Source organism: Rhinatrema bivittatum, chromosome 1 (assembly GCF_901001135.1).
Source record: "Rhinatrema bivittatum chromosome 1, aRhiBiv1.1, whole genome shotgun sequence".
Classification (NCBI taxonomy): Eukaryota; Metazoa; Chordata; class Amphibia; order Gymnophiona; family Rhinatrematidae; genus Rhinatrema; species Rhinatrema bivittatum.
The window spans coordinates 369637172-369664770 of NC_042615.1; the positions used below are offsets into that span (position 1 = coordinate 369637172).

Consider the following 27599-nt stretch of genomic DNA (forward strand, 5'->3'; position numbering starts at 1 on the left):
TTGGTTCTATTTCCCTTCCACCCCCACCTTTAATGTAGAGAGCAGTGATGGAGCTGCATCCAAGTGAAATATCTAGCTTGATTAGTTAGGGGTAGTAGCCGCCGCAATAAGCAAGCTACACCCATGCTTATTTGTTTTACCCAGACTATGTTATACAGCCCTTATCGGTTGTTTTTCTTCTCCCCTGCCAATAAGCAAGCTTCTCCCCTGCCAATAAGCAAGCTACACCCATGCTTATTTGTTTTACCCAGACTATGTTATACAGCCCTTATTGGTTGTTTTTCTTCTCCCCTGCCATTCAAGCAGGGAGCTATGCTGAGTACCCATAGAAGAAAGGTGGAAAAGAAAGATGGAGAACATCTGTATACTAAAGGGGGCAAGTGAAAGAGAGCATCTGCAGAAAGAATAAAAGAATATAGAAGCAGAGAGCAGGGGGAAGGGGCGAGGCCAGAGTGTAGGTAAGAGGAGGAAGAAGAAAACAAGGTAATAAAGTAAGTAGATAAGGAATAGAAAAGCATTAGTTAAAGAAGAGAGAGAGAAAGAGAAGAAGGAATGGGAAGAAAAGAGAAAGCAAGGAAATGTTATATTATATTATATTTATATACCGCCTTCCTTGAACAAAATTCAAAACAAAATTGTTTTATAATGGAGCACAATGAAAAAAAAGCAATAGGAAGAAGGGACAGGAGGAAGAAGGGAAATAAAAAAAGATTGAGAGAGAAGCAGGAGTAAGAAATAGAAAGAGACAGAGAGAAGGAAGAGAAACAATTTTTTATTTAAATTTGATTTCCTGTTTTTTCCACGATCAGCACAAAGTGGGTTCCAACAAAAATCCAAATGTACAAATATAATTGAAAGCAGTAAATAAATATCATCATATAATAAAAGCAATGAGTACACACACTTAACCTCCCCCATTATTTGACCAGAAATAACTTTTGTCCTAGAGTGTCTACCAAAATCCTGTGCAGATAACCATGTTTTAGTGATTTTTTTGAATGCAAAACATTGGTCATTGCTGAAGGGGAGAGAGAGAGAACTGAAATGTGGTGAAAAATGTAAGAGGACACCAGAGAGAGAAATAAAAAAATAGCAGAGACAATCCCAGAGAATAAGAAGTAGGAGACATCTCAGTTTGGAAACTGTTTTATTTTCTGATAGAGAATATTGATTAACTATTCAGTACAAAATATCCTGAGACCCATTTCAAGGTCTCAGGGTCTGGACATACCACCCATCATTGAAATTACTTGTTAGAAACAGCTGAATGGTATTGTTTGATATGTTTTTTTCCAAGGCATAATTATTTTTATTTAATCTGCAAGACATCCCTGTCAGCCCTGAGACATTTTTTATGATAAAAGGGTGCTTTTAAGATTCAGAAAGTTGCATATTTTATCAGTAGATTGCTACAGTTTTCCTTGGGAACAGGCCTTTTGGCTTGTCAAGCTCCCCCTCCTCCCATCCCAGTCTGCTGTTTAAATCGGGAAAGCACCCGCTAGACTGCCATCTCCCCTCCTCCAATCACAGAAGGAACTGCTCGCTTAGTAATAAGTATCCTACTTTCAATCACAAAATCGGGTAACCTTACTCGTTATCTATGGGGGGAAAAATAGCTTAGTAAATTAGATCCTTAAACAGATGCTAAATAAGCAGAATTCTAATGCTTTTGGAAGAAAAAATTCTACTTACTACTACAATAAAGACAAGCTAAATAGAAAGAGCCAAATGTTACAACCATAATAAATACCAAATTTAATGGATTGCATAAAACAAATGTTTCAGTTCCATATCTGGAATCTTCATCAGCACTGATGAAGGTCCCAGGTATGAAAGCAAAATTTTGTTTAGAATTCATTAAATATATGACATTTTATAACATTTGGGGTGCCTGGCCTAATGTCTGCTTGTCATACAGCACCAATCATGTCGCAGCAGCCATTCACCCAAGACGTGTGCACACCACCTTCCGCCCAGTGATTATGCCCATTGAGGGGGTGTCAATAGCTTTTGAACATGTAAATGCACACCAACCTGTGTGATGTTAAAATAACTGATCGCCCTTCTTTAATAATGCTAAGAATGCAGTCCCACAGAAAGCGGCGGGCCTTCGGATCCATGCCAGTTGTTGGTTCATCCTAGCAGAATTATGTACAAGAACACATCAGTGCAATATAATGTCAGAAAGCACAGCATGATAGACTGCAATGACACTTGCTATCTTTGGTTTTCAAAAAGCAGGTTTTAAATGATTCTGTGCCACTGTAGCAAACACTCCAGCTAGAGTCTCCAATTACACTGACAGTCATTTACATTGAAAGTACACTGCTGTCTGTCTCTTAAATTGCCTGGCTTGCATTTTAATCAGCCCAGTTCCTGAGGGTGCTCTGCTCTTCTCATGCAGTTGTTTTTTAATGCCAGGATATTAAAATAATGAAAGTAAATTTAATCTTTTATTTCCTGGCTTCCAGTTTAATCATTTATAAAGCTTGACAACAATATTATTATGGCTAAAGCTGTATTTTTTTTTTCAAGATAACATTGTTCTTTTGGCATTCCAGATAATATGCTGATGTTACTGTAGCTGGATTAAAGATGAATTTTATCCTTTTCCATTTTTTATCTTGTAAAAAGTTAACAGCAAAGACATTTATAGCGTATATATATTTTATAGGGTATCTGGACATTAACATTTTGCAAAATGACAAAAAGATGCTCCAGTCATTCATGTTGCAGGCTTCATGAAAACTGCATTTCAAATAATTTCACAGGAAGCATGAGGCTTTAAGAGTTAAAAATAAAATATATCATTTAGTGTCTGGCTGGAATATATTGGTAATCATGGCAACCAGCAATAGCTATAAGGAAACTACAGGCTCTCTTTAGCAGAGATATGTCAGGGGGATAGCAACAGAATGGAACCATCTTCACATTCTGGGAACTGTCACATTCCTACATCCAGATGGTTGCAGTCAACACTGTTCACCTAGTCTCACTGCTTGCAAAGTATTACATTCTTCTATTCAGGGAAACCATTCCAACAGGTTACTGCATTTTGTCACTTGAATCTGATGTCAAATATGTATTCCTCCATGCTTTTTTTGTATAACTAAATAGCACATAAGAAAATGCCATACTGGGTCAGACCAAGGGTCCATCAAGCCCAGCATCCTGTTTCCAACAGTGGCCAATCCAGGCCATAAGAACCTTCTATAGCTTGGTAAATTTCTACTCACTAGCATCTCTCTATTAGGTAATACTTCATCAGCAAATGGACAAGGTCTTTAAAAAAAACAAACCAATAGAACCAGGTTTTATTCCAAAATTGTAGGTGTTAAGAATTTAGAAATTATCTTAGAAGAGGCAAATCACTGGAAATTGTATCTGAATCGTATATATCCGGTTTAAATCATTTCTATTTCTAATTAACATTGAAATATTGACTATCTCTTTTGGCTATTTATTGTACTATTTCAGTCTCCTAGTAGCTCTGAGTATATTCATTCAGATCCTTCTGCCTTTTCAAAATATCTCTCAGAAGGATAAGATAGGATTAAATTGTTCTCTGGCAGGAAGAAATGGGGCAGAGGTAGTTAGAGAGACACAGAGAGAAACAGAGAGGAAATGGAAAATGGGAAGCCACTGCTATCACTGAGAGTGAGAAAACGTACTGAAGACACCCTATGACAGGTCGCTAGCTAGGCCCTGGGACACACTGACAGTTTTATGGAACACACTGCTCAGAGCCAGCCACTTGCCATAAAATAACTTTATTCCAGACATCAGTGTTCATTTCACATTTGTAGCTTTCAATTCTTTTTCATGTGACACTAGGAATTCCTCAGCAAAATACTTTGGTTAATACTTGTAGGCCAGCCCAACTTCTTAGGACCACAGATAACCTACTTTTAATGGTATCTTTCTTGCAGATTCAAAATCCCTAATCGAAGGCTGTGGGCATCTCTGCATTTGCGTCTGGATGAGCCCTTTATCCTGGATCCCCACCTGACGGCTGACATTCCTCTCTGTTTCCAAGGCAGTGTTCGCTCTGGCTTAAGAGGCAGACTAATTCTCTGTATTGGCTTTGTAAATAAGCCTCAGCTGTGTGTTGTGGCTCTAGTTCAGGTGGAGCATAAGGAACATGACCCTTGGAGTGGTGCAGGATGGCATGACAAAGCTAGAGCAAGGCTTGGACAGGAACAGTGTGCAGGTAAGACTGGAACTGGGGTTTAAATAGGAACAGTGTGCAGGTAAGGCTGGAACTGAAGTTTGGACAGGAACAGCGTGCAGATAAGGCTAGACTGAAGCTTGGACAGGAACATCAAGCAGGTAAGGCTGGAACTAAGACTTGAACAGGAACAGACCAAGACAGGACAAGACAAGTAAAAGACAGAACATGGAACATACAGGCCCAAAGGCAGCAAATCAGGAAGGTCCCAATACAAGGAGAGGTTTAGATAGGCCACAGAGCAAGGCAAGGCCTATATAGGTCAGAAGGAAGGGCAAGGAGGCCCAAAAGGTTATAAGGCAAGGCAGAGGCCAGAAGACCCAGAGGCCATGAGGGAAGACAAGGATAGGCTTGGGGACATCGCAAGGCAAGAGTGGCTAAGTCAAGAAACCAAGGCCAACTAGATGCTGAAGCATCTTGGATTTGATAAGGAAGGGTTATGAAGAGCTGGAGGCTGGATGTGGTGCAGGCAGGAAGGAGGAGCTTTGCCAGCCTGAATAATATGCTCACTGAGATCCCCTGGTGGAGGGGAGGCTGCAGAACAGTCTGTCATGAGACCAAGGAAGAGATGGTGAGAACAATTCAGAGTGGAGCTCATTGGAGGACTCTGTCGGTACAAAGGTGTCCTAGCCAGTCTACAGTGAAGCTGCATAGTAACACAACTTTCTGTGGCTGCTACCTAATTAGTTCTCTACTAGGGATGTGCAGAGCAAAATTTTATGTTCATATTTTTTATGTCCGAAAGGGGGTCCCACTTGCGGCCAATATGGACATAAAAAAAATCCAATGAGTTGGGTATATGTACATATGTGCAAAAAAAAAAATTAAACCCCCTCACCCTCCTTAATCCCCCCCCCCCAGACTTACCACAACTCCCTGGTGATCGAGCGAGGAGTGAGGACGTCATTTCTGCAATCCTTGGCGAGAAGCATGTGACGTCGGTGGCACGTCGAGTGACGCGGCGTCACGTGATTCCCGGCTCGTTCGCGCCGGACGGCTCGTTCGGCCCAAAAAGAACTTTTGGCCAGCTTGGGGGGGCCTCCTGACCCCCCCAAGCTGGCCAAAAGTTCTTTTTGGGCCGAACGAGCCGTCCGGCGCGAACGAGCCGGGAATCACGTGGCGCCGCGTCACTCAGACGCGACGTCACGTGATTCCCGGCAAGTTCGCGCCGGACGGCTCGTTCGGCCCAAAAAGAACTTTTGGCCAGCTTGGGGGGGCCTCCTTACCCCCTCAAGCTGGCCAAAAGTTCTTTTTGGGCCGAACGAGCCGTCCGGCGCGAACTTGCCGGGAATCACGTGACATCGGCGTCACGTGATTCCCGGCTTGTTCGCGCCGAACGAGCCGTCCGGCGCGAACTTGCCGGGAATCACGTGATGTCGCGTCTGAGTGACGCGGCGCCACGTGATTCCCGGCTCGTTCGCGCCGGACGGCCCGTTCGGCCCAAAAAGAACTTTTGGCCAGCTTGGGGGGGTAAGGAGGCCCCCCCAAGCAGGCCAAAAGTTCTTTTTGGGCCGAACGAGCCGTCCGGCGCAAACGAGCCGGGAATCACGTGACGCCGGCGTCACTCGACGTGCCGCCGACGTCACATGCTTCTCGCCAAGGATTGCAGAAATGGCGTCCTCACTCCTCGCTCCATCACCAGGGAGTTGTGGTAAGTCGGGGGGGGGGGATTAAGGAGGGTGAGGGGGTTTATATTTTTATTTTGGCTCAACAATCGCGATTTCCCACATATCGAACATATCTATGTTCGATATGTGGGAAATCCGATCGTTTATGTCGAATCAATTTTTTAAGTAAAAAAAAAATATGAGTTGCGTTTTACTAATGCGGTCAATCCGAATGCACACCCCTATTCTCTACCAAAGATCTCCAAACTACTTTACCCAGCAGCCCTGTCCTTCCTATTTCTTCTGGCTTTCCTCTGGCCAACTCCTATTTACTTTTCCTTTCTACCTTAAAGTAATGCTCCCATTGAACATTCCTTTAGAGCTCAATCTGCCTTTTTGAGTCTCTAACTGCTGTCTCTCCAGGATGTTTCTGCCTATGTGAAGTCCTGTCCCCTGCTTTATCACATATCCATCACCTAGCCCACCTACTTTTAGCCCATGTAAATGTACACGTGCTGTTGATGTTCATGCATACTTTTACCCAAGTGAAGGTTGGGCAATTTTCCTAGATAAATAGTCATTTGCCCACGTAAATGGATTCTGAAAATTGCTCTGCATGTGTGTGTATATAAAACCGTCTATGTGCACAAAGTATCCCATGATGAGGGCACATAGCACATTCTCTCCAGTGTCTAAAATGGTAAAGTCAGGAGAAAGCCCATAAGGTGTCTGTCATATTTCTAATTATTTTCCTGGCTTCCATAATACATTGCTCACAATATGCTTCTCTCCAAAGCATCACTGAAATCTACATTCTGCTTCAGAAAATTGCTACAATTCTTATTGTTGTGTGTCTAAGTTATGGTAATGATGGAAAAGCAAAATAAGTTTAGTTTTCATCATTGCCATGGAGTCTTAACCTTGCACAGTTCCACTTGTCTTCATATCAGTGATTAAATGTAAGGCTGGCAACCTGGCATAGCTTGAACCTTCAAAAGTTTGAGGAAGTTGACACAAGCAGATTTCTAGAATGTCTATAAGGATTTTGGGGTGGCTCATAGTACTGGGGGTCTTCCACTTACATATTCTCTTCAAAAGTCAACTACTTAGAGACATTAAACTGCAGTTATCCCAGTAGCTATTACTTGATTTATCTGCAATACAGCTTTAATGACGCTGATGATATGCAACAGCATGTTGCTTGGCAGTTAGTTGTTTAGTAATGAAAGAAATGATGGAGAGTGGATTGGCCAATATAGAAATAAAAAGCTTAAAGGTGAATTTTAAAAGCCCGATGTGTGCTAAAATTAGGGGAGGCGTGAATATGGCAGGCTGGCGTGTGCTGAGCAGATTTGAAAAGTCGGCCTGATACATGCGTACGTGCTGCTGCAAGCATAAATGAAAAGTTCATAAAAAGGGGTGGGGCGTAGGTGTGATCTGGGTGGGAATGGGTGATTCTGGATTCAAACTTGAAATTTGCATGTAAATACTTACTTGTGCTCCAGGGGCCCCTACTGCATGTTTACTGCTGCAGTAGATGATGTTTATGTTGTAAAACAAAAAGATTCTAGGCAGATCAGTAGGGTTTTAAGGGGAGAAGGGAGACTATTAAAATGGGGGGGGGGGGGGGATTTGGAAGTCCTATCTTTTACCTGGATGAACTGGGAATGAAATGGGAAAATGGGAAATGAGAAAAAATGAATTTCGATTCAGTTTTCATAAGAACATAAGAAAATGCCATGCTGGGTCAGACCAAGGGTCCATCAAGCCCAGCATCCTGTTTCCAAAAGTGGCCAACCCAGGCCATAGAACCTGGCAAGTACCCAAAAATAAGTCTATTCCATGTAACCATTGCTAATGGCAGTGGCTATTCTCTAAGTGAACTTAATAGCAGGTAATGGACCTCTCCTCCAAGAACTTATCCAATCCTTTTTTAAACACAGCTATACTAACTGCACGAACCACATTCTCTGGCAACAAATTCCAGAGTTTAATTGTGCGTTGAGTAAAAAAGAACTTTCTCCGATTAGTTTTAAATGTGCCCCATGCTAACTTCATGGAGTGACCCCTAGTCTTTCTATTATCCGAAAGAGTAAATAACCGATTCACATCTACCCGTTCTAGACCTCTCATGATTTTAAACACCTCTATCATATCCCCCCTCAGTCGTCTCTTCTCCAAGCTGAAAAGTCCTAACCTCTTTAGTCTTTCCTCATAGGGGAGTTGTTCCATTCCCCTTATCATTTTGGTAGCCCTTCTCGGTACCTTCTCCATCGCAATTATATCTTTTTTTAGATGCGGCGACCAGAATTGTACACAGTATTCAAGGTGCGGTCTCACCATGGAGCGATACAGAGGCATTATGACATTTTCCGTTTTATTCATCATTCCTTTTCTAATAATTCCCAACATTCTGTTTGCTTTTTTGACTGCCGCAGCACACTGGACCGACGATTTCAATGTGTTATCCACTATGACACCTAGATCTCTTTCTTGGGTTGTAGCACCTAATATGGAACCCAATATCGTGTAATTATAGCATGGGTTATTTTTCCCTATATGCATCACCTTGCACTTATCCACATTAAATTTCATCTGCCATTTGGATGCCCAATTTTCCAGTCTCACAAGGTCTTCCTGCAATTTATCACAATCTGCTTGTGATTTAACTACTCTGAACAATTTTGTGTCATCTGCAAATTTGATTATCTCACTCATCGTATTTCTTTCCAGATCATTTATAAATATATTGAACAGTAAGGGTCCCAATACAGATCCCTGAGGCACACCACTGTCCACTCCCTTCCACTGAGAAAATTGCCCATTTAATCCTACTCTCTGTTTCCTGTCTTTTAGCCAGTTTGCAATCCACGAAAGGACATCGCCACCTATCCCATGACTTTTTACTTTTCCTAGAAGCCTCTCATGAGGAACTTTGTCAAACGCCTTCTGAAAATCCAAGTATACTATATCTACCGGTTCACCTTTATCCACATGTTTATTAACTCCTTCAAAAAAGTGTAGCAGATTTGTGAGGCAAGACTTGCCCTGGGTAAAGCCATGCTGACTTTGTTCCATTAAACCATGTATTTCTATATGTTCTGTGATTTTGATGTTTAGAACACTTTCCACTATTTTTCCCGGCACTGAAGTCAGGCTAACGGTCTGTAGTTTCCCGGATCGCCCCTGGAGACCTTTTTAAATATTGGGGTTACATTTGCTATCCTCCAGTCTTCAGGTACAATGGATGATTTTAATGATAAGTTACAAATTTTTACTAATAGGTCTGAAATTTCATTTTTTAGTTCCTTCAGAACTCTGGGGTGTATACCATCCGGTCCAGGTGATTTACTACTCTTCAGTTTGTCAATCAGGCCTACCACATCTTCTAGGTTCACCGTGATTTGATTCAGTCCATCTGAATCATTACCCATGAAAACCTTCTCCATTACGGGTACCTCCCCAACATCCTCTTCAGTAAACACCGAAGCAAAGAAATCATTTAATCTTTCCGCGATGGCCTTATCTTCTCTAAGTGCCCCTTTAACCCCTCGATCATCTAACGGTCCAACTGACTCCCTCACAGGCTTTCTGCTTCGGATATATTTAAAAACGTTTTTACTGTGAGTTTTTGCCTCTACAGCCAACTTCTTTTCAAATTCTCTCTTAGCCTGTCTTATCAATGTCTTACATTTAACTTGCCAATGTTTATGCTTTATCCTATTTTCTTCTGTTGGATCCTTCTTCCAATTTTTGAATGAAGATCTTTTGGCTAAAATAGCTTCTTTCACCTCCCCTTTTAACCATGCCAGTAATCATTTTGCCTTCTTTCCACCTTTCTTAATGTGTGGAATACATCTGGACTGTGCTTCTAGAATGGTATTTTTTAACAATGACCACGCCTCTTGGACATTTTTTACTTTTGTAGCTGCTCCTTTCAGTTTTTTTCTAACAATTTTTCTCATTTTATCAAAGTTTCCCTTTTGAAAGTTTAGCACGAGAGCCTTGGATTTGCACACTGTTCCTTTTCCAGTCATTAAATCAAATTTGATCATATTATGATCACTATTTCCAAGCGGCCCCACCACCATTACCTCTCTCACCAAGTCCTGTGCTCCACTGAGAATTAGATCTAAAATTGCTCCCTCTCTCGTCGGTTCCTGAACCAATTGCTCCATAAAGCTATCATTTATTCCATCCAGGAACGTTATCTCTCTAGCGTGACCCGATGATACATTTACCCAGTCTATATTGGGGTAATTGAAGTCTCCCATTATTACTGCACTACCAATTTGGTTAGCTTCCCTAATTTCTCTTAGCATTTCACTGTCCATCTCAACATCTTGACCAGGTGGACGGTAGTATACCCCTATCACTGTAGTCTTCCCTGACACACAAGGGATTTCTACCCATAAAGATTCAATTTTGTATTTAGTCTCATGCAGGATGTTTATCCTGTTGGACTCTATGCCATCCCAGACATAAAGCGCCACACCTCCTCCCGACTGCTCCTCTCTGTCATTGCGATATAATTTGTACCCCGGTATAGCACTGTCCCATTGGTTATCCTCTTTCCACCATGTCTCTGAGATGCCAATTAAGTCTATGTCATCATTTACTGCTATACATTCTAATTCTCCCATCTTACTTCTTAGACTTCTGGCATTAGCATACAAACATTTCAAAGTTTGTTTTTTGTTTGTATTTTTATTCTGCTTTTTAATTGATAGGGATAAGTTAGAATTTTTTTAGCTCAGGTGAGTTTTTAGTTACAGGCACTTGGACTACTTTTCTAATTATTGGAACCTCACTGTCGGGATGCCCTAATTCTAATGCATCATTAGTATCCTTTAAAGATACATCTCTCCGAACCATGCGCTGTTGAGCGACTGTCGGCTTTCCCCTTTGTTCTAGTTTCACCAGGACCTAAATTCATTCCATTGGTTTCATAGGGGGGAAGAACAATTTGTTGATTAGTTTTATTCGTTGTTCATTTTCCCATTAAAGTCAATGGGGGAAGTATTTGCAGCATATTTTTTGCTGCAGAATTGGGGTTTTAATATCAATTTTGATGAAACTTCTGGGGAGCAATTATCAGAATGAGAAAAAAGCTCCAAGGTACTTAGATTGTGGCAAAGTAGCACCAAAGTGGCATGAATAGCCTAAGGCACTGTAAATGGGCAAAGGGGTACCAGGAGTGGCAAGAGTGCTTTAACAGAGGTGCAAACTATTCTCAAGATCAAAATCGTAGAGCATATAGAAAGACATGGTTTAATGGAACAGAGACAACATGGATTTACCCAAGGGAAGTCTTGCCTAACAAATCTGCTTCATTTTTTTGAAGGGGTTAATAAACATGTGGATAAAGGTGAAATGGTAGATGTAGTGTATTTGGATTTTCAGAAGGAGTTTGACAAAGTCCCTCATGAGAGGCTTCTAAGAAAACTAAAACATCATGGGATAGGAGGCGATGTCCTTTCGTGGATTACAAACTGGTTAAAAGACAGGAAACAGAGAGTAGGATTAAATTGTCAATTTTTTCAGTGGAAAAGGGTAAATAGTGGAGTGCCTCAGGGATCTGTACTTGGACCAGTGCTTTCCAATATATATATAAATGATCTGGAAAGGAATACGATGAGTGAAGTTATCAAATTTGTGGATGATACAAAATTATTCAGAGTAGTTAAATCACAAGCAGATTGTGATTACATTACAGGAGGAACTTGCGAGACTGGAAGATTGAGCATCAAAATGGCAGATGAAATTTAATGTGGACAAGTGCAAAGTGTTGCATATAGTGAAAAATTAACCTTGCTGTAGTTACACGATGTTAAGTTCCATATTAGGAACTACCACCCAGGAAAAAGATCTAGGCATCATAGTGGAGAATACTTTAAAATTGTTGGCTCAGTGTGCTGCAGCAGTCAAAAAAGCAAATAGAATGTTAGGAATTATTAGGAAGGGAATGGTTAATAAAACATAAAATGTCATAATGCCTCTATATTGCTCCATGGTAAGACCGCACTTTGAATACTGTGTACAATTCTGGTTGCCGCATCTCAAAAAAGATATAGTTACGGTGGAGAAGGTACAGAGAAGGGCAACCAAAACGATAAACGGGCTGGAAAAGCTCCCCTATGAGGAAAGGCTGAAGAGGTTAAGGCTGTTCAGCTTGGAGAAAAGATGGCTGAGGGGGGATATGATAGAGGTCATAAGATCATGAGAGGTCTTGAACGAGTAGATGTGAATCGGTTATTTACACTTTCATATAATAGAAGAACTAGGGGGCATTCCATGAAGTTAGCAAGTAACACATTTAAGACTAATCAGAGAAAATTATTTTTCACTCAACGCCCAATAAAGCTCTGGAATTTGTTGCCAGAGGATGTGGTTATTGCAATTAGTGTGGCTGGGTTCAAAAAAGGTTTGGATAAGTTCTTGGAGGAGAAGTCCATTAGAGGTCAAGCCCTCGAAGAGACTTAAGGCCTGGACAGGCAGACACAGCTTAGAGGTCAATCCCTCGTAGGGACGTAAACCCTGGATGGACAGGCACAGCGTTAGAGGTCAAGCCCTCATAGGGATGTAAAGCTTGGACAGACAAGCACAGCATTAGAGGTCAAGCCCTCGAAGGGAATTAAGGCCTGGATGGAAAGGCACAGATTTAGAGGTCATTCCCTCATTGGGATGTAAAGCCTAGATGGACAGGCACAGCATTAGAAGTCAAGCCCTCATAGGGACTTAAAGCTTGGATGGATAGGCACAGCAATAAAGGTCAAGCCCTCATAGGAACGTAATGCCTGGATGAACAGGCACAGCATTAGAGGTCAAGCCATTGTAGGGACATGAAGCCTGGATGGACAGGCACAGCTTTAGAGGACATTCCCTCATAGGGACGTAAAGCCTGGATGGAGGGGCACAGTGTTAGAGGTCAAGCCATCATAGGGACTTAAGGTCTAGACATACAGGCACAGCATTAGAGGTCAAGCCCTCATAGGGACTTAAGGTCTGGACATACAGGCACAGCATTAGAGGTCAAGCCCTCGTAGGGACGTGAAGCTTGGAAATACAGGCACAGTGTTAGAGGTCAAGCCCTCATAGGGACTTAAGGCCTGGATGGACAAGCACAGCATTAGAGGTCAAGCCCTCGTAGAGACGTAAAGCCTGGACTGACGGGCACAGCGTTAGAGGTCAAGCCCTCATAGGGACTTAAGGCCTGGATGGACAGGCACAGCATTAGAGGTCAAGCCCTTGTAGGGTCTTAAGGCCTGGATGGACAGGCACAGCATTAGAGGTCAAGCCCTCTTAGGGACATAAAGCCTGAATGGATAGGCACAGCATTAGAGTTCATGCCCTCATATGGACATAAAGCCTGGACAGACAGGCACAGTGTTAGAGGGCAAGCCCTCATAGGGACTTAAGGCCTGGATGGACAGGCACAGCATTAGAGGTCATTCCCTCGTAGGGACGTAAAGGCTGGATGGACAGGCACAGAGTTAGAAGTCAAGCCCTCATAGGGACTTAAGGCCTGGATGGACAGGCACAGCATTAGAGGTCATTCCCTCGTAGGGATGTAAAGTCTGAATGGACAGGCACAGCATTAGAGGTCAAGCACTCATAGGGAATTAAGGCCTAGACAGACAGGCACAGCATTAGAGGTCAAGCCCTCATAGGGACGTAAATCCTGGATGGACAGGCACAGCATTAGAGGTCAAGCCCTCATAGGGATGTAAAGCCTGGACAGACAGGCACATCATTAGAGGTCAGGCCCTCATAGACACGTAAAGCCTGGATGGACAGGCACAGCATTAGATGTCAAGCCCTCATAGGGACGTAAGGTCTGGACGGCCAGGCACAATATTAGAGGTCATTCCCTCATAGGCACCTAAAGTCTGGATGGACAGGCACAGCGTTCAAGGTCAAGCACTCATAGGGACTTAAGGCCTAGACAGAGAGGCACAGCATTAGAGGTCAAGCCCTCGTAGGGACATAAAGCCTAGACGGACAGGCACAGCATTAGAGGTCAAGCCATCATAGGGATGTAAAGCCTGGATGGACAGGCATTGCATTAGAGGTCAAGCCCTCATAGACAAGTAAAGCTTGGATGAGCAGGCACAGCATTAGAGGTCAAGCCCTCATAGGGACTTAAAGCCTAGACGGACAGGAACAGCATTAGAGGTCATTCCCTCATAGGGACATAAAGCCTGGATGGACAGGCAAAGCATTAGAGGTCAAGCCCACGTAGGGACGTAAAGCCTGAACAGACACAGAGTTAAAGGTCAAGCCTTCATAGGGACTTAAAGCCTGGATGGACAGGCACAGCATTAGAGGTGAAGCCCTCATAGGGACTTAAGGTCTGGATGGCCAGGCACAGCATTAGAGGTCATTCCCTCATAGGGACGTAAAGCCTGGATGGATGTAAATACCCAGAAGCTATTAACTGTACTTATGCATTTCAGCTGATGACAAAGGAACATGAAGAGCTCTCAGAAATAAGAAAATTGCTACTCAAGTCCAAATCTACAATATCAACCTATGTTGACTTTGTACCCTACATAGTTCCTCTGTAAACTATGGGAACACAGAGGATGAACTAGACTGCAACTACCAACAGTTTTCTATAGTACGAGAAACATTAATGTTGGCACCTAAGAAACATCTAGGGAAAATGGCCCCTATTATGAAGGTCATGGAAACTATTGAGCATATGAAATATGCAAGCTCCAAACATCTGAAGTCAGCTTTTTATGTTCTTACATTCCAAATGTTTCAAAACAGGAAAAATAATATTCTGGAATGAAGTGATGCACAAGTACATGAAACTGAAATTAGAAATACTAGAACTAAACTCAGACAGGCACAGTGTTTGAGGTCAGGCCCTTGAAGGGACGTAAGGCCTGGACAGTGGATGGACAGGCACAACATTTGAGGTCAGGCCCTTGTAGGGACGTATGGCCTGGACAGTGGACAGACAGGCACAGCGTTTGAAGTCAGGCCCTTGTAGGGCCATACGGCCTGGACAGTGGATGGACTGGCACAGCATTTCAGGTCAGGTGCATGTGCTGATATTATCTGGAACGTAGGAGGCAGTTTGAGCTGCTGCAAGGCTTTGAATTGCTTTTATTCTTCTTGCCCTTCACAGGGAAAATTTGGAAGCCCAAACAAAGGCATGTTTATTTTCAAAAACACTAGCATTTCCATCAACTCTCGTGCCAGCCTTGAGCGGTGATTGCTCATGATATCCCCTGCAATTTAAAAAACAGGTTCACTGGGCACACTGGTTAGTGGGCATTACAGATATCACTGAGCCACTTTGGCTAGGTGTGGCTAGACAGTGGACTTGTATGCCTAATATGCCAGCCGATGTGTCTGCATGTCCTCTGTGGGATCTGAGAGATACTGTGTCACTGACATTTGTGCTTGTGTCTCCTTTGCTTGGATGGGCTGAGAGTCGCTCATGCCAGCTGCTTTCTCTCTAGCCCGTAGCAGAACAGATGGTTCTTTATGGGCAACATGCCTTTGGTGTACTGAAGTGGAGGAGGAGGAAGTACTAGGTGTTGCTGACAGAGTGCTGCTCCTGTTTGGGCTAGCAAAACTCTCTAAAGTGCCCGCTGTTTCCTCCTCTGCTTCATGCATAATCTGTCTGCTCCTGTTCACGGACTTTTATTTGCTAAGTTTACTTATTATGTATGCTTGGTTGTAAACCGTTTTGATTAATTCCTCCGAATTGTAAAAGCGGTATATAAACATTTTTAAATAAATAAATAAATAAATAAATAAATAAACAGCAGGCCCTTCACAAATGTGAGGAAATTGGACTGTAGGGTGAGTTTTCCTTTTACACGGGGATCACAGACTGTGGCGAGCATATATGTCTGGTCTTCTGTTAAAGGCCTTAATCTCTATTGCATCTGCTTTTGTAAAAAGTCCAGACAATGCAGCACCTCTGCTGTCATTCCCTCTTCCTGTTTAAAGCCCTCCAAATTTATCTCCAGAAAATTAACTATAGGGATGATGTCAGCCAAGGTGGCACTTCTGGAACTCAGCTACTCCATGGCATCCTTGAAGGGCTGCAGGATTTTTACCAGCTGACTCATAACTAACTGATTATGATGCCCTAGGGGATTTTGCACACCTATGTCCGTTGCCACAGAAAGTTCATGAAGGGGTGTCTACTGCTCCCCTAACCTCTGCAGCATCATATAGGTGGAATTTCACCGGGTGGCAATGACTTGAAAGAGACGTTTGTGAGCATCTCCAAATCAGTCTGCTTTTGTCGGAGAACCTGCCCCGCCTTCACACTTCTGTGGAAGTATGCTGCTATGTTCCTGCACTTGTGTATTAACATATGCAGGTATTCATTCTCTTTGTGATTGGACTCCAACCCCAGAGCTGACTTCACTACCAGGTGAAAAGTGTGTGAAAAATATTGAATGTTCTGAAAGTACCCGCCGGATATTGCCTTTACTATGTTTGCACCATTGCCTTTGACAAAGAGCCCTGCCTGAAAATTCCTGTCTCGCTGTTGTAGCTGCCAGCCCGCCAGCATCTGTCTGATACATGCTAGAATATTGGATGAGGTATGGGCCTCGTCCATCAGGTGGGTGTGCAGTAAAGCCCACTTCTACCCTGATACTTGTTCATTAATAGAGCTGCTGCCTGCCCCTGCCTCAGCCAGGTCCCACCAGTGTGCTGTCAGGGAGAGGTAAGAGTGTGCAGTATTTATGGTTGTCCAGATATTGCAGGTAAAATGCACACTCCCTGTGCCTTAGCTAGCAGCGCTTCGATGCGACTCTGACACTGGTTGTTCAGGCTGGGGATGACCTTTCTGCTACATGTGGTTCTGGAGGGGACTTTGTCATTTGGAACTTAAACTTTCAGCAAATGCTTGAAACCCACATTCTCCACTATCTGCAAGGGCTGGTCATCAAGGGCAATCATTTCCGCAATGCTCCTGGTTAAAACTGTTGAGGCTGCCTGCATCCTACCCCGGGATAGCGTTACCGCACACCACCCCATTTCCTCTATGGTGGGTTGTCACTTCTTCCACATGGCAGGGGGCTGCTGGCCTGCCACCTGACTGCTAGCAGGGGCTAAGGGCATGGGGTGACTCTGCTCCTTTTTAACCACTTTACGCTGCCTGGAAAAAGGGGTCCCTGACTGGTACTGCTACCATCCCCAGATGGCAGTACTGTTGTTGGGTGTTGCCTCTTCATATGATGTATCATGCCAAAATTAGTTAGATGTTCCATTTGCTTGCCTCTGCTAATAGCCCTGGCATAGTAATTACATTGAGTAAAATGCAGGTCCTCTGTCACTTTAAAGTAGCTCCAGATCGCAGATTTCTATCGTGATTCCTTTTCTATATCCTTCAGGATGGATGCTGGCACTGGAGCTGAAGTAGTGGCTGCACCCTGAGAAGCGATGCCAGGGGCATCAGTCACACTCTGTGCCTGCACTGACTGCTCTTCCTCCTCATCATCATCAGTTTCATCTCTCCCCTGCAGCACTGAAGTGGAGGCTAAGACAGGACTAACTAATCCTCCTAAACCTTCTTCAGCTATTACTTCTTCCATTTCTGATGATGAGAGTCCCACACAAGATGAGTCTTTATCAGAATCAGAAACAAACAGTGCCTGCGCTACATTGTCAATGCTAAGTTGAGTCTGCTGTTGCACTGCTACTTTTGGGTGTCGACCTTTAGTCTTGCATGGCTCAGCCTCCCCTTCCCTCACCTCCCAAATCACAGGGTCAGAAACAGATGGTGGCGATGAATCATCTTTAAATTTCAGGTTTTTTTTGGATGGAACTGCCTGCCCCTCTAGAGATTTTAGATTGGAACAGGTCCCTTTTTAACTTTAATGGGTGACTGGCACTGCCTTTTGAAGTGCCTCCTCTGACAGTCCCAATCACTTGAACACATCTAGATTTCTCTGACATTATGAATTTAATGTCACTGCCTACTAGGGATTTCAATTAAAAGAATTATTTCCAAAAGAGGCCCACTGGGGATTTGGCTTCAGAGAGCACTGCTGTCCCAATATATGTGAGTCTGCAAAACTGCCCAGTGCCCATTAATGCCCAGTGAGTGCACTGTCTTCTTGGCTTAAAAGAGCACAAAGAGACAGCCTGAGTTCAATAAATAATAATTGCAGTTAAATAAAAAGGATGGCTTGCTTGGCACAGCAGCAAAAACGAAGAAATATGTTTTTCAATGGAAAATGCCAGCAATTGAATATATCTTCCACCCACAACACCCAAATCCTGCTTGCAGCCTACCCCAGGGGGTAAAAACACTGGAAAAATGCCACTGCTAGCAGCCTCTCTCAGTGGCATAGACAGAGAGATCGTCTCAGATCAATAAAAAAAGTGCAGTAAAAAAAAACATGGCTTGCTGGCACTGCAGTCAAATCGATCAAATACAGATTTGAGATACTCAGAATAGCTCTGAGTAAAGCCACCATCCCCGGATGACCTCCCCAGACCACCCCCGCGAAGAAACTGCATGGCACGCTGCACGCTTAACGTATAAATAGTGCTGTGCCATCAGGAATAGCGTCACAGAGCACTAAGTGAGAGTGGTGATTGGCTGCTTTGGAAAAATGCTTAGCTGTGATAGGTTGCATTCTCGTTTCCTTGCCAACCTGTCTGACCCACTCTATGACAGGGCTGTGAGGTCACTTATGACTCACAGGAATGGACTGGTTTTTGCTATGGATACTCCCACTTGGCCTTCTCATATTTCAAACAGCCGCTAAGAAATCACTGCGAGCCAAAAGAATGAAACTAATATATGTTGTATTCATGGGGGATCGCGATGCATTTCATGGACCATGAATACAACAAATAGGAACTTATGCATTGAGGATTGCCTATGCATTGAAAATGAATGCACATCACTATTGGCTCACATGTCTTTTAAAATTCCCCCATGCATAAGGTAGAAGCGACATTTGCTTGCTTAGGTGCACGTCCACTTAAAATTGCATTCCCATGTGCGCATGGTCAGGCTATTTTATGACATGCATAACAAATCCTTTGGATTCATTACTGGACTTTCTGCTTGCTGCTGTAGCCATGCCATTCTTTCATGGGACATGGGACTTCGGTGCAGCCCCCCTCACCAAAAAGGTTTCAAGCATGGAAAATGTTTCCAGCCAAGCTCTCACTGCTCCCATTGACAATCAGCCATAACCTATGTCTGGAGCCAGTGAAGATGAGCAGCCCTCGGGTCTTAGAGTGACTTTCAATTCTGGCAGTATTGCCCTTAGTGAGGCTTCTCCCATGTTTGATAGCTCCATATTTCCTCTTAATAATCGGGAATAGTCCTCTGTGGAAAGAAGTGATTAAAAGAAGGAAACCCCATTCATCTTCCCCTACATCTTCACCATCAGAAATAGCCAAGAAATAAGTTCCACCAAGAGAGGGAGCAATTCAAATATCCAGCACTATCTTCGATCCAAGAGGATCAGTTTAATATTATAATAATAAACAACTAATGCAGATCTAATCCAAATCTACAAGCAAAACCAATTGTCTCTGTAATTTGAACCACATATTCAAGAAATTTGGACAAAGATCCACAGGTTGGATTATTGATGATTCATCTATAATAGGTTATCATACAAAATCCTATATGCCAGTAAAAATGAAATTAGCACATCAATATTCCAGCACAATATATGAATATTTTACTGGACAATCATACGTAGAAAGAACTCTGACTAGAAAAGCTGCCAGAGAAGAAACACATTTTTTATAACCATAGCCCCATTTTTTATATGCTTTTGCAAAACCGTAGTGAAAAATGTTTCTTCTTAATTCTTAAATATATTTTAAAAAAAATGTTAACAACGCATCCTTGTTCATGGAGACTATCACTAGCATTGCACAATTATACATAAAAAATGGGACTATGATTGTAAAAAAGTGGTTTATACAGCTTAAAATATTTTCCACATATGATTGTCTCCTAAAATATTCATATATAGTGCTGGTATATCATCTATAATAGCACCAGTTTTAAAGTGCAGGATGAATTACTGCAATATAAACTATCAGCAGTGAAACATAAGTTTAATAACTGCTGTAGAGATTTTCTGACTTCTATAAAATGTATGCTCAGAGCCTAACTTTAGGGTCCTATATTCAGCCAAATTTAGGTGCCTTCATTTGGGGCTAATTGAAACTGGAGGCACCTGAAACTGAAGCACCTAAATGTAGATTTGTCATTGATTCTCCAAAATTTTAGGTGCTCAAGTTAGGGGCTCGGTACTGGAAATCAATGCTGATCACCAAACTTCACTCTCCAGAACTGTCTCCTTCCCTGGGCCTGCCTACTTATAAGGCACCTTCTGATTTTAGAGTCCTAAATTTAATTGCTTAATGGAGGGAACATTTTGATTGGCTAGATCTAGGCACCTAAGTTAAAGTTAGGCTTCTAGGTCGTCCCAATATTGGTACTATGCCATTTGTAGCAATACAATTTAAATTAATATCATTTTAGGAATAATATTTGAGCTAATATGATTATGTCAGTTTGGTTATATAAGTATATATTGACATCAAAGATGAATGAAGATAGACCCAAAAATGAAAATCATAAGGCAAAGGGTTAGTCTAATTCTACTATGTGTTTCATATACTTTACTAAGCAATAGAGTATTCTATTTAAACAAAAACAATGCATTACCAAGAAAACTATAGGTGGACATCCAATAAGAGCTATGGCTGTAGAAAGTTTTCGCTTGTTTCCTCCACTGTATGTTCCTGCTGATTTTGTGGCATATTTGATCAGTCCTAATTTCTTTATTCCCCACTCAGCTACCTAGAAAACAATAAAACAGTAAAAATAAAATTAATGGCAATCGAAAAAAGATAATATTGACCCATGTAACTTAAAAATAGGAAAAACAGATACTTTGCAAGGTTAATTTGATAAAAATATATGTATTTCTTATTTGGTGGTGGTGGTACCCTATTGATAAAGGAAGAAAAGCCAAAGCTGAGGTCAAGCAACATGGGAGTCATGAACCTTATCAAATATATTTTAAGGTGAATTTTAAAAGAGATGCGCACGCACAAATTAGCAGATGCACATGCAAATAGCGTATATTCGTGTAAGTGATATTTTATTAACCTCAAATTTATACGTACAAGTACGTGAATAAATTTGTATGTGTAAAAAAAGAGGCAGGTCAGGGGTCATTCCAGGGTGGGGGGGGGGGGCAACATTTACACATGTAAGGTGCTATTTTATAACCTGCAAACGCAGGGCACTCGTGGCTGGAACCTGCACATATTTACTTCTGCTATTTATTAGGTGTAAGTTAGAATAAAACTCTTTATAGGCAATTACTGACTGGTTGAAGGGTCAGGGTAAACTGGGAGGAGTGGAAGCTGAATAACCAGAGGAGAATTGGTGACCTACAGATAAGACTGGGCAAACTGGTGGACTAACTGGTAAGGCTGGTCATTTTATTCATGTGTGCATGTTACAAATGTGCAGAATTGCATGTTTAAAAGCCGACAAATGCAAAGGAGAATACGCGAATAACATTTCCTTGTGTAAATGCTTAAAATTAGGAGCACACCTCCATGGAAATAGGCATATTTTAAATAAAGTGTATGCACTTTCGCAGACAATATAAAATTCATGTGCATGTGCACTCATACACATAGGCACATATATGGGTGCGCACACGCATGTTTTAAAGTTATTCTCCCTGTGTTAGAAATATATGTTTAGAGACCAGTGTACAAAATTGCATTAACCACACTGAAATCCCATGACAGAGTAAAAGTAATTATGGAATGGAGTAGCCTAAGCCTAGTGGCTAGAGCAGTGAGCATCAAACCAGGTAAGCCAGGGTTCAAATACTGCTGCTGCTCTTTTTGACCTTGGAAAAGCCACTTCATCCTCCATTACCTTAGGTACAAACTAAAGGCCGAATTTTCAAAGGCCTACTCGTGTCTATACTGATAGATACACATGTGGCCGGGATGCAAATCCCCATGGCCACGTGCATATCTCCCAGTATTCGCAGAAGAACAGATTTGGGAAAAGGAGCAGACTGGAGGCAGGGTTTGGGTGGGTCTGGGCAGGCTGGGACAGGCATTAGGCACCGTATTGTTTTATCACGCGCCAGGAGCCGTCTGGACAGTGCAAGTTGCTGCTGCTCCAGACAGCGGGTAAATACAAAAACAAAAAAAAATGTTGGGAAGTTAGCGGGTTGTTAGGGGTCAGGGTTGGTGGTGGAAATGAAAGGCAAGTTAGGTAGGGGGGTTTAGGAAGTTCCCTCATAGTCCATTGGTTTATTGGAGTGGACTGGGAGGGAACTGTGGAAAAGGTCTATTCCGTCGCCGCGTACAGGTTGTAAAATCCCCCAACTTACGCTCGCAATTCAGCAATCGCATGCGCATGCACATACTGATATAAAACCGTGTGTGTGGGTAGCGGATATTATCACATGCGCATGTCAATGCGCACATTATAAAATTGGTGTGCCCGTGTGCACGCATCGGGAACCGCGTGCACACGGACATCCGCGCACGATTGTTTAAAATTTATCTTAAAGATGAGCCTGCCTTCAGTGATGGGCAAAATGATTGAAACAATTCACATAAATAGACATGGTTTAATGGGGGAGAGTCAATGTGGTTTCTGCAAAAGAAAATCTTGCCTTACCAATTTACTAGATTTCTTTTTGAGGGTGAAAAAATATGGACAAAGGAGAGCCAGTTGATATAATGTATTTGGATTTTCAGAAGGCATTTGACAAAGTCCCTCGTTAGAGACTCCTCAGGAAATTGGAAGATTGGATTGGAGGTGGTGGCCTTTTGTAAACTGGTAACTGGATAAAAGACAGGAAACAAGAGGAGAGGACTAAATGGATACTTTTCCAAATAGAGAAAAGTTGATAGTGGAATTATCCAGAGGTATTCACCCAGAGTTCTGAAGGAGCTGATGTGAGTAAAATATAAATATAAGGGTATATAATAATAAGGGGAATTGAGCAGTAGTATTGAAACAAATAGGCTTTACTGCTCCCCATGGTGCAAAGAGCCACAGAACTTAAAAAAGAAATTGCAGACCTGTTTCTGATGATTTGCAACCTTTGCCCATACTATGTCACAAAAAAAAAAAAAAACTGTTAAATAAATAAATAACCTTACCCCCTCATTTATCAAAATGCGCTAAGGTGTTTTCACTTGTGTTAAGGGCTTATCGCATGCAAAAAACCCCGTTAACGCATGTGATAGCACCATATCATATGGGGCGATGCAAATCTGGAAAAGAGGAGGAGTGTGTTTATGCAGATTTTAGCTACAATCTTTAAAAATGGTGCGGGCCGTCCAGTGCTCCTACCATGTGACAGGGGCCGGCCAATGGCACGGATACCCTGTCACATGGTAAGGGCAAAGGGCCATTGGCACCATTTTTATTAGTGGCAGCCGATGGCCCGAGAGCAGGAGATCGCTCCCGGGACCACCACTGGACCACCAGGTAATTTAAAGCATTTTGGGGGGGGGGGGTGTCGGGAAGGTGGGGGAAGCTAAGGGAGATGATTTAAAGGGTCGGGGTGGGTTTAGGGATTGTTTTTGTGTGCCGTTTTTCCCGCCCTCCCCCAAAATGATAAGAGAACCCCACAAACAATTTTGTGGGGTTTTCCTATCGGTTTCGGGGAGCCCCCGATTTCTGATGACTTTGAAAATATCGTACAATATTTTCAGTCATCAGAAATACGATTCAAATCCCTAAGGAAAAGGACCTTAGAATCCTTGTGGATAATACTTTGAAATTGTGCAACGGTGGTCAAAAAAGCATATAGAATGTTAGGAATCATTTGGAAAGGAATAGAAAACAAAACTGAGAATATCATAATGCCCTTGTATAGATCCATGGTGTAACAGCACCCTGAATATTTTTGCAATTCTGGTCGCCCCATCTCATAAAAGACATAGCAGACATTGAAAACGTATAGAGAATGACGACACAAATGATAACGATTTTGAAAAATTCCCTTATGGAAAAAGGCTAAACTGATTAGGGCTCTTTACCTTGGAAAAGAGATGACTGAGAGGGGATATGATTGAAATTTATAAAATCATGAGTTAGGGGGAACAAGTAAATAGGGAACAGTTATTTAACCTTTCAGACAACACTAGTTTAGGCGACACTCCATGAAACTAGAAATGGGAAAATATAAAACAATTTGTTGGAAGTATTTTTTCACTCTGAGCAGAATCAAGCTCTGGAATCTAATGCCAGAGGGCATGATCAAGGCAACTAACATAGTGGGTTTCAAAAGAGGACTGGACAAGATCCTGAAGGAAAACTTCATAATCAGTAATTAGCCAGGGAAAGTTGCTGCTTATCTCTTGAAGTGAAATATAAGGACTAGGTCAACTATTGGGGATCTGATGAGTACTTGTGATCTGGACTGGCCACTATCGGAGACAATATTTAACATAGATTTTTTTTTAATTTTTATAATCTTGTGTTTTAAATGTTTTACACCACCATGGGCAGATATTATGGCTAGAGTGGTGCCTAAAAGCAAGAAATGGAATGGAATATTGCAAGCAAACCTACACCTTACCTTCTTCACTTCTTTCTCAGGAACACCGCGGAGACGGGCATAAAACTCCAAATGTTCACGCCCATTTAAAAGATCATCAATGGCATCAAACTGAGGACAATAGCCCATGTTTTGATGCACATTTCTCATATGGGTCAAAATGCTGTGAAATCAGATTAATATCACAGTTATTAGAATCAATTGCAAGTGTCTGTCCTTTACAAGGTTCATAATTTACGTCTTGACAACAGAGAAAAGTTTTGATTTAAGTCAAAATAACTATGCCCATGTATCAATTACTATTTATGTTATACTGCATTACCTAGCTTCTAGGTCAGGGCTTCCCAAACTTGTCCTGGGGACTTCATAGCCAGCTGGGTTTTCAGAATATCTACAATGAATATGCATGAAATAAATTTGCATATACTGATTCTCCACAATATGTAAATTTGTATCATGCATATTCATTGTGGATATCCTGAAAACCTAACTGGTTGTAGAATCCCCAGGATAGATTTGGGAAGCCCTGCTCTAGGCCACACTTTTACACATAATTTTCTAAAGATTGCATTCAATATTCAGAGACTTTTTGCCAAATAACTTACATGTTATCTGTCTAAATGCTGATGTTTGAATATTTTGGGCACTTATCTGGCTAAATTATAGACAGATAACTCAGATATCTAAAATGTATCCATATAACATAGTGACATTCCTGTGCGACATTAAGTTAGCACGATAAATTATCTGGCTAACTCCAAAATTCAGAGTTAACTGGATAACTTATCTGAATAACTCTGGTCATGCCAAAGAGTTGTCCTAAAGTTAGCTGGTTAAAGTTATCAATATCTGGCTATCTTTAAGATAACTGGCTATATTCGCTACTACGGCTGTGCCAATGAATATCCCTCTGAAGTTAGATAGATAAGTATATCCAGGTTAATTTTGCAATACAGTAACTGAATATTGCCCCCAAAGTGACCTTGAAATTGCAGTGACATCAACAGACTCGGGTCATTTTAATTACTGATGATAGACTAGATTAGACAGGGGAGAAAAGAGATAGAGACTATTCATAGGGATGGTAACTTTCAAATTGGTGTGCAGGCGCACATTTCTGTGTGTGCATTGGCCTGTGCACAGGGATGCAGTCATTTCATAGCTTTCACACATATATGTGCTAGGGATGTGCAGAGGGACGCCATACGTTGCATTCGTGATTCGGATTCGTCGGGGAGCATATACGTTGCATTCGGCCGTATGGCGCCCCGATGCGTTAATACGGCGATTTCTATTTGTGTCCCAGCTAAAATTAAAATTAACTACAACCGCCACCCTCCTGACCCCCCAAGACTTACCAAAACTCCCTGGTGGTCCAGCGGGGAGTCCGGAACCATCCCCTGCACTCTCACACCCTCGGTACCGGTTTCATCATGGCGCCGATAGCCTTTGTCACAGGGGCTACCGGTGCTATTGGTCAGCCCCTGTCACATGGTCATCAGCGCCATCTTGTGCTCCTACCATGTGGCACCGGTAGCCCCTGTGACATAGTATGGGCAAAGGCTATTGGCGCCATTTTGAGTACTGGCATCGGACGGACGGCGTGCAGGAGGTCGCTCCAGGACCCCCGTTGGACCCCCAGGGACTTTTGGCCAGCTTGGGGGGGCCTCCTGACCCCCACAAGACTTGCCAAAAGTCCAGCGGGGGTCCAGGAGCGACCTCCTGCACGCCAACCGTCCAATGCCAGTACTCAAAATGGCGCCAATCGCCTTTGCCCTCACTATGTCACAGGTACCGATGGTCAGCCCCTGTGACATAGTGAGGGCAAAGGCGATCTGCTGCCAGTATTCAAAATGGCGCCGATCGCCTTTGCCCTCACTACGTCACAGGGGCCGACCATCGGTACCTGTGACATAGTGAGGGCAAAGGCGATCGGCGCAATTTTGAGTACTGGCATCAGACGGCCGGCATGCAGAAGGTCGCTCCTGGACCCCCGCTGGACTTTTGGCAAGCATTGTGGGGGTCAGGAGGCCCCCCAAGCTGGCCAAAAGTCCCTGGGGGTCCAACGGGGGTCCCGGAGCGACCTCCTGCACTCTGGCCGTCCGATGCCAGTACTCAAAATGGCGCCAATAGCCTTTGTCCATACTATGTCACAGGGCTACCGGTGCCATTGGTCAGCCCCTGTCACATGGTAGGAGCACAAGATGGCGCTGATGGCCATGTGACAGGGGCTGACCAATGGCACCGGTAGCCCCTGTGACAAAGGCTATCGGCGCCATAATGAAACCGGCAGCGAGGGTGTGAGTGCAGGGGATGGCTCCCGGAACCCCCGCTGGACCACCAGGGAGTTTTGGTAAGTCTTGGGGGGGTTCAGGAGGGTGGGGGGTTTGTTTAAATTTTTATTTAGGCGGCCGTATAATTCTAGAAAGATTTGTGTATTTGTGGGGAATCGCGATACGTTTCGTTTCCCCATGAATACTATGAATAGTGTAATATACGTTGCGGATCGCCAATACAGCAAAAATGAATGCACACCCCTAATATGTGCACATGTTATAAAATAGCATGGCCACATGCACATGTGCATTTAATTTTAAGTGGGCACATACATGGGCATGCAAATCCTGCTTCTACCTCATAAGTCAGAGGACTTTAAAAGGGTCACATTCCCACGCCATTCCCAGTTCACCAGTGCATCCACTAGTTCACCCAGTTAACAGATAGGTCCTCCAATTGCCCCCCCCCCCCCCCCGGTCTGATAGCCTACACTCCCCCCAGTTACCCTAGACTCTTTAAAAGGATTGATTCTTTTATTTTATATCTTACACGTCATCCATAGCAGACGGCATGTGCCAGGGCATATGTTATATACACGCACATCTCTTGACCATGCCACGAAATGCCAAACATCAAAGGAAGGTTTGCCAATCAGGAGAGTGTTCAAATCAGTGAAGGCAAGATTTACTTGAAGTTTTGTGGACTCTCCTGATTGGCAAACTTTCCTCTGATGTCTGGGATTCCCCAATGTGGAAGTTTGCAATATCACCTCCTTTTGCTATGCAGGCCATGAAATGGTTAAACCTACAGTGGATTCCATTCTGCAGAGGCTAGCAAGTATAGGCCTTCCCTATGAGAAAACAGTTTGCTGAGGCCATGGACCCGGCAGACCTGACCGGTCTACAGGCC

The 27599-nt window shown here is 42.9% G+C and overlaps 1 protein-coding gene across 1 annotated transcript in view; it reads right to left on the minus strand.

Annotated features, from left to right (window-relative positions):
* Positions 1–27599, minus strand: part of LOC115096270 (ATP-binding cassette sub-family A member 1-like) — a 618744-nt gene that overhangs the window by 50178 nt on the left and 540967 nt on the right. The window contains exons 35-37 of the mRNA XM_029610773.1: positions 24435–24576; positions 20525–20659; positions 2035–2138 (exon numbers count right to left, since the gene is read on the minus strand). Coding sequence (XP_029466633.1) covers positions 2035–2138; positions 20525–20659; positions 24435–24576 — 381 coding nt within the window. The remainder of the gene's footprint in view (positions 1–2034; positions 2139–20524; positions 20660–24434; positions 24577–27599) is intronic.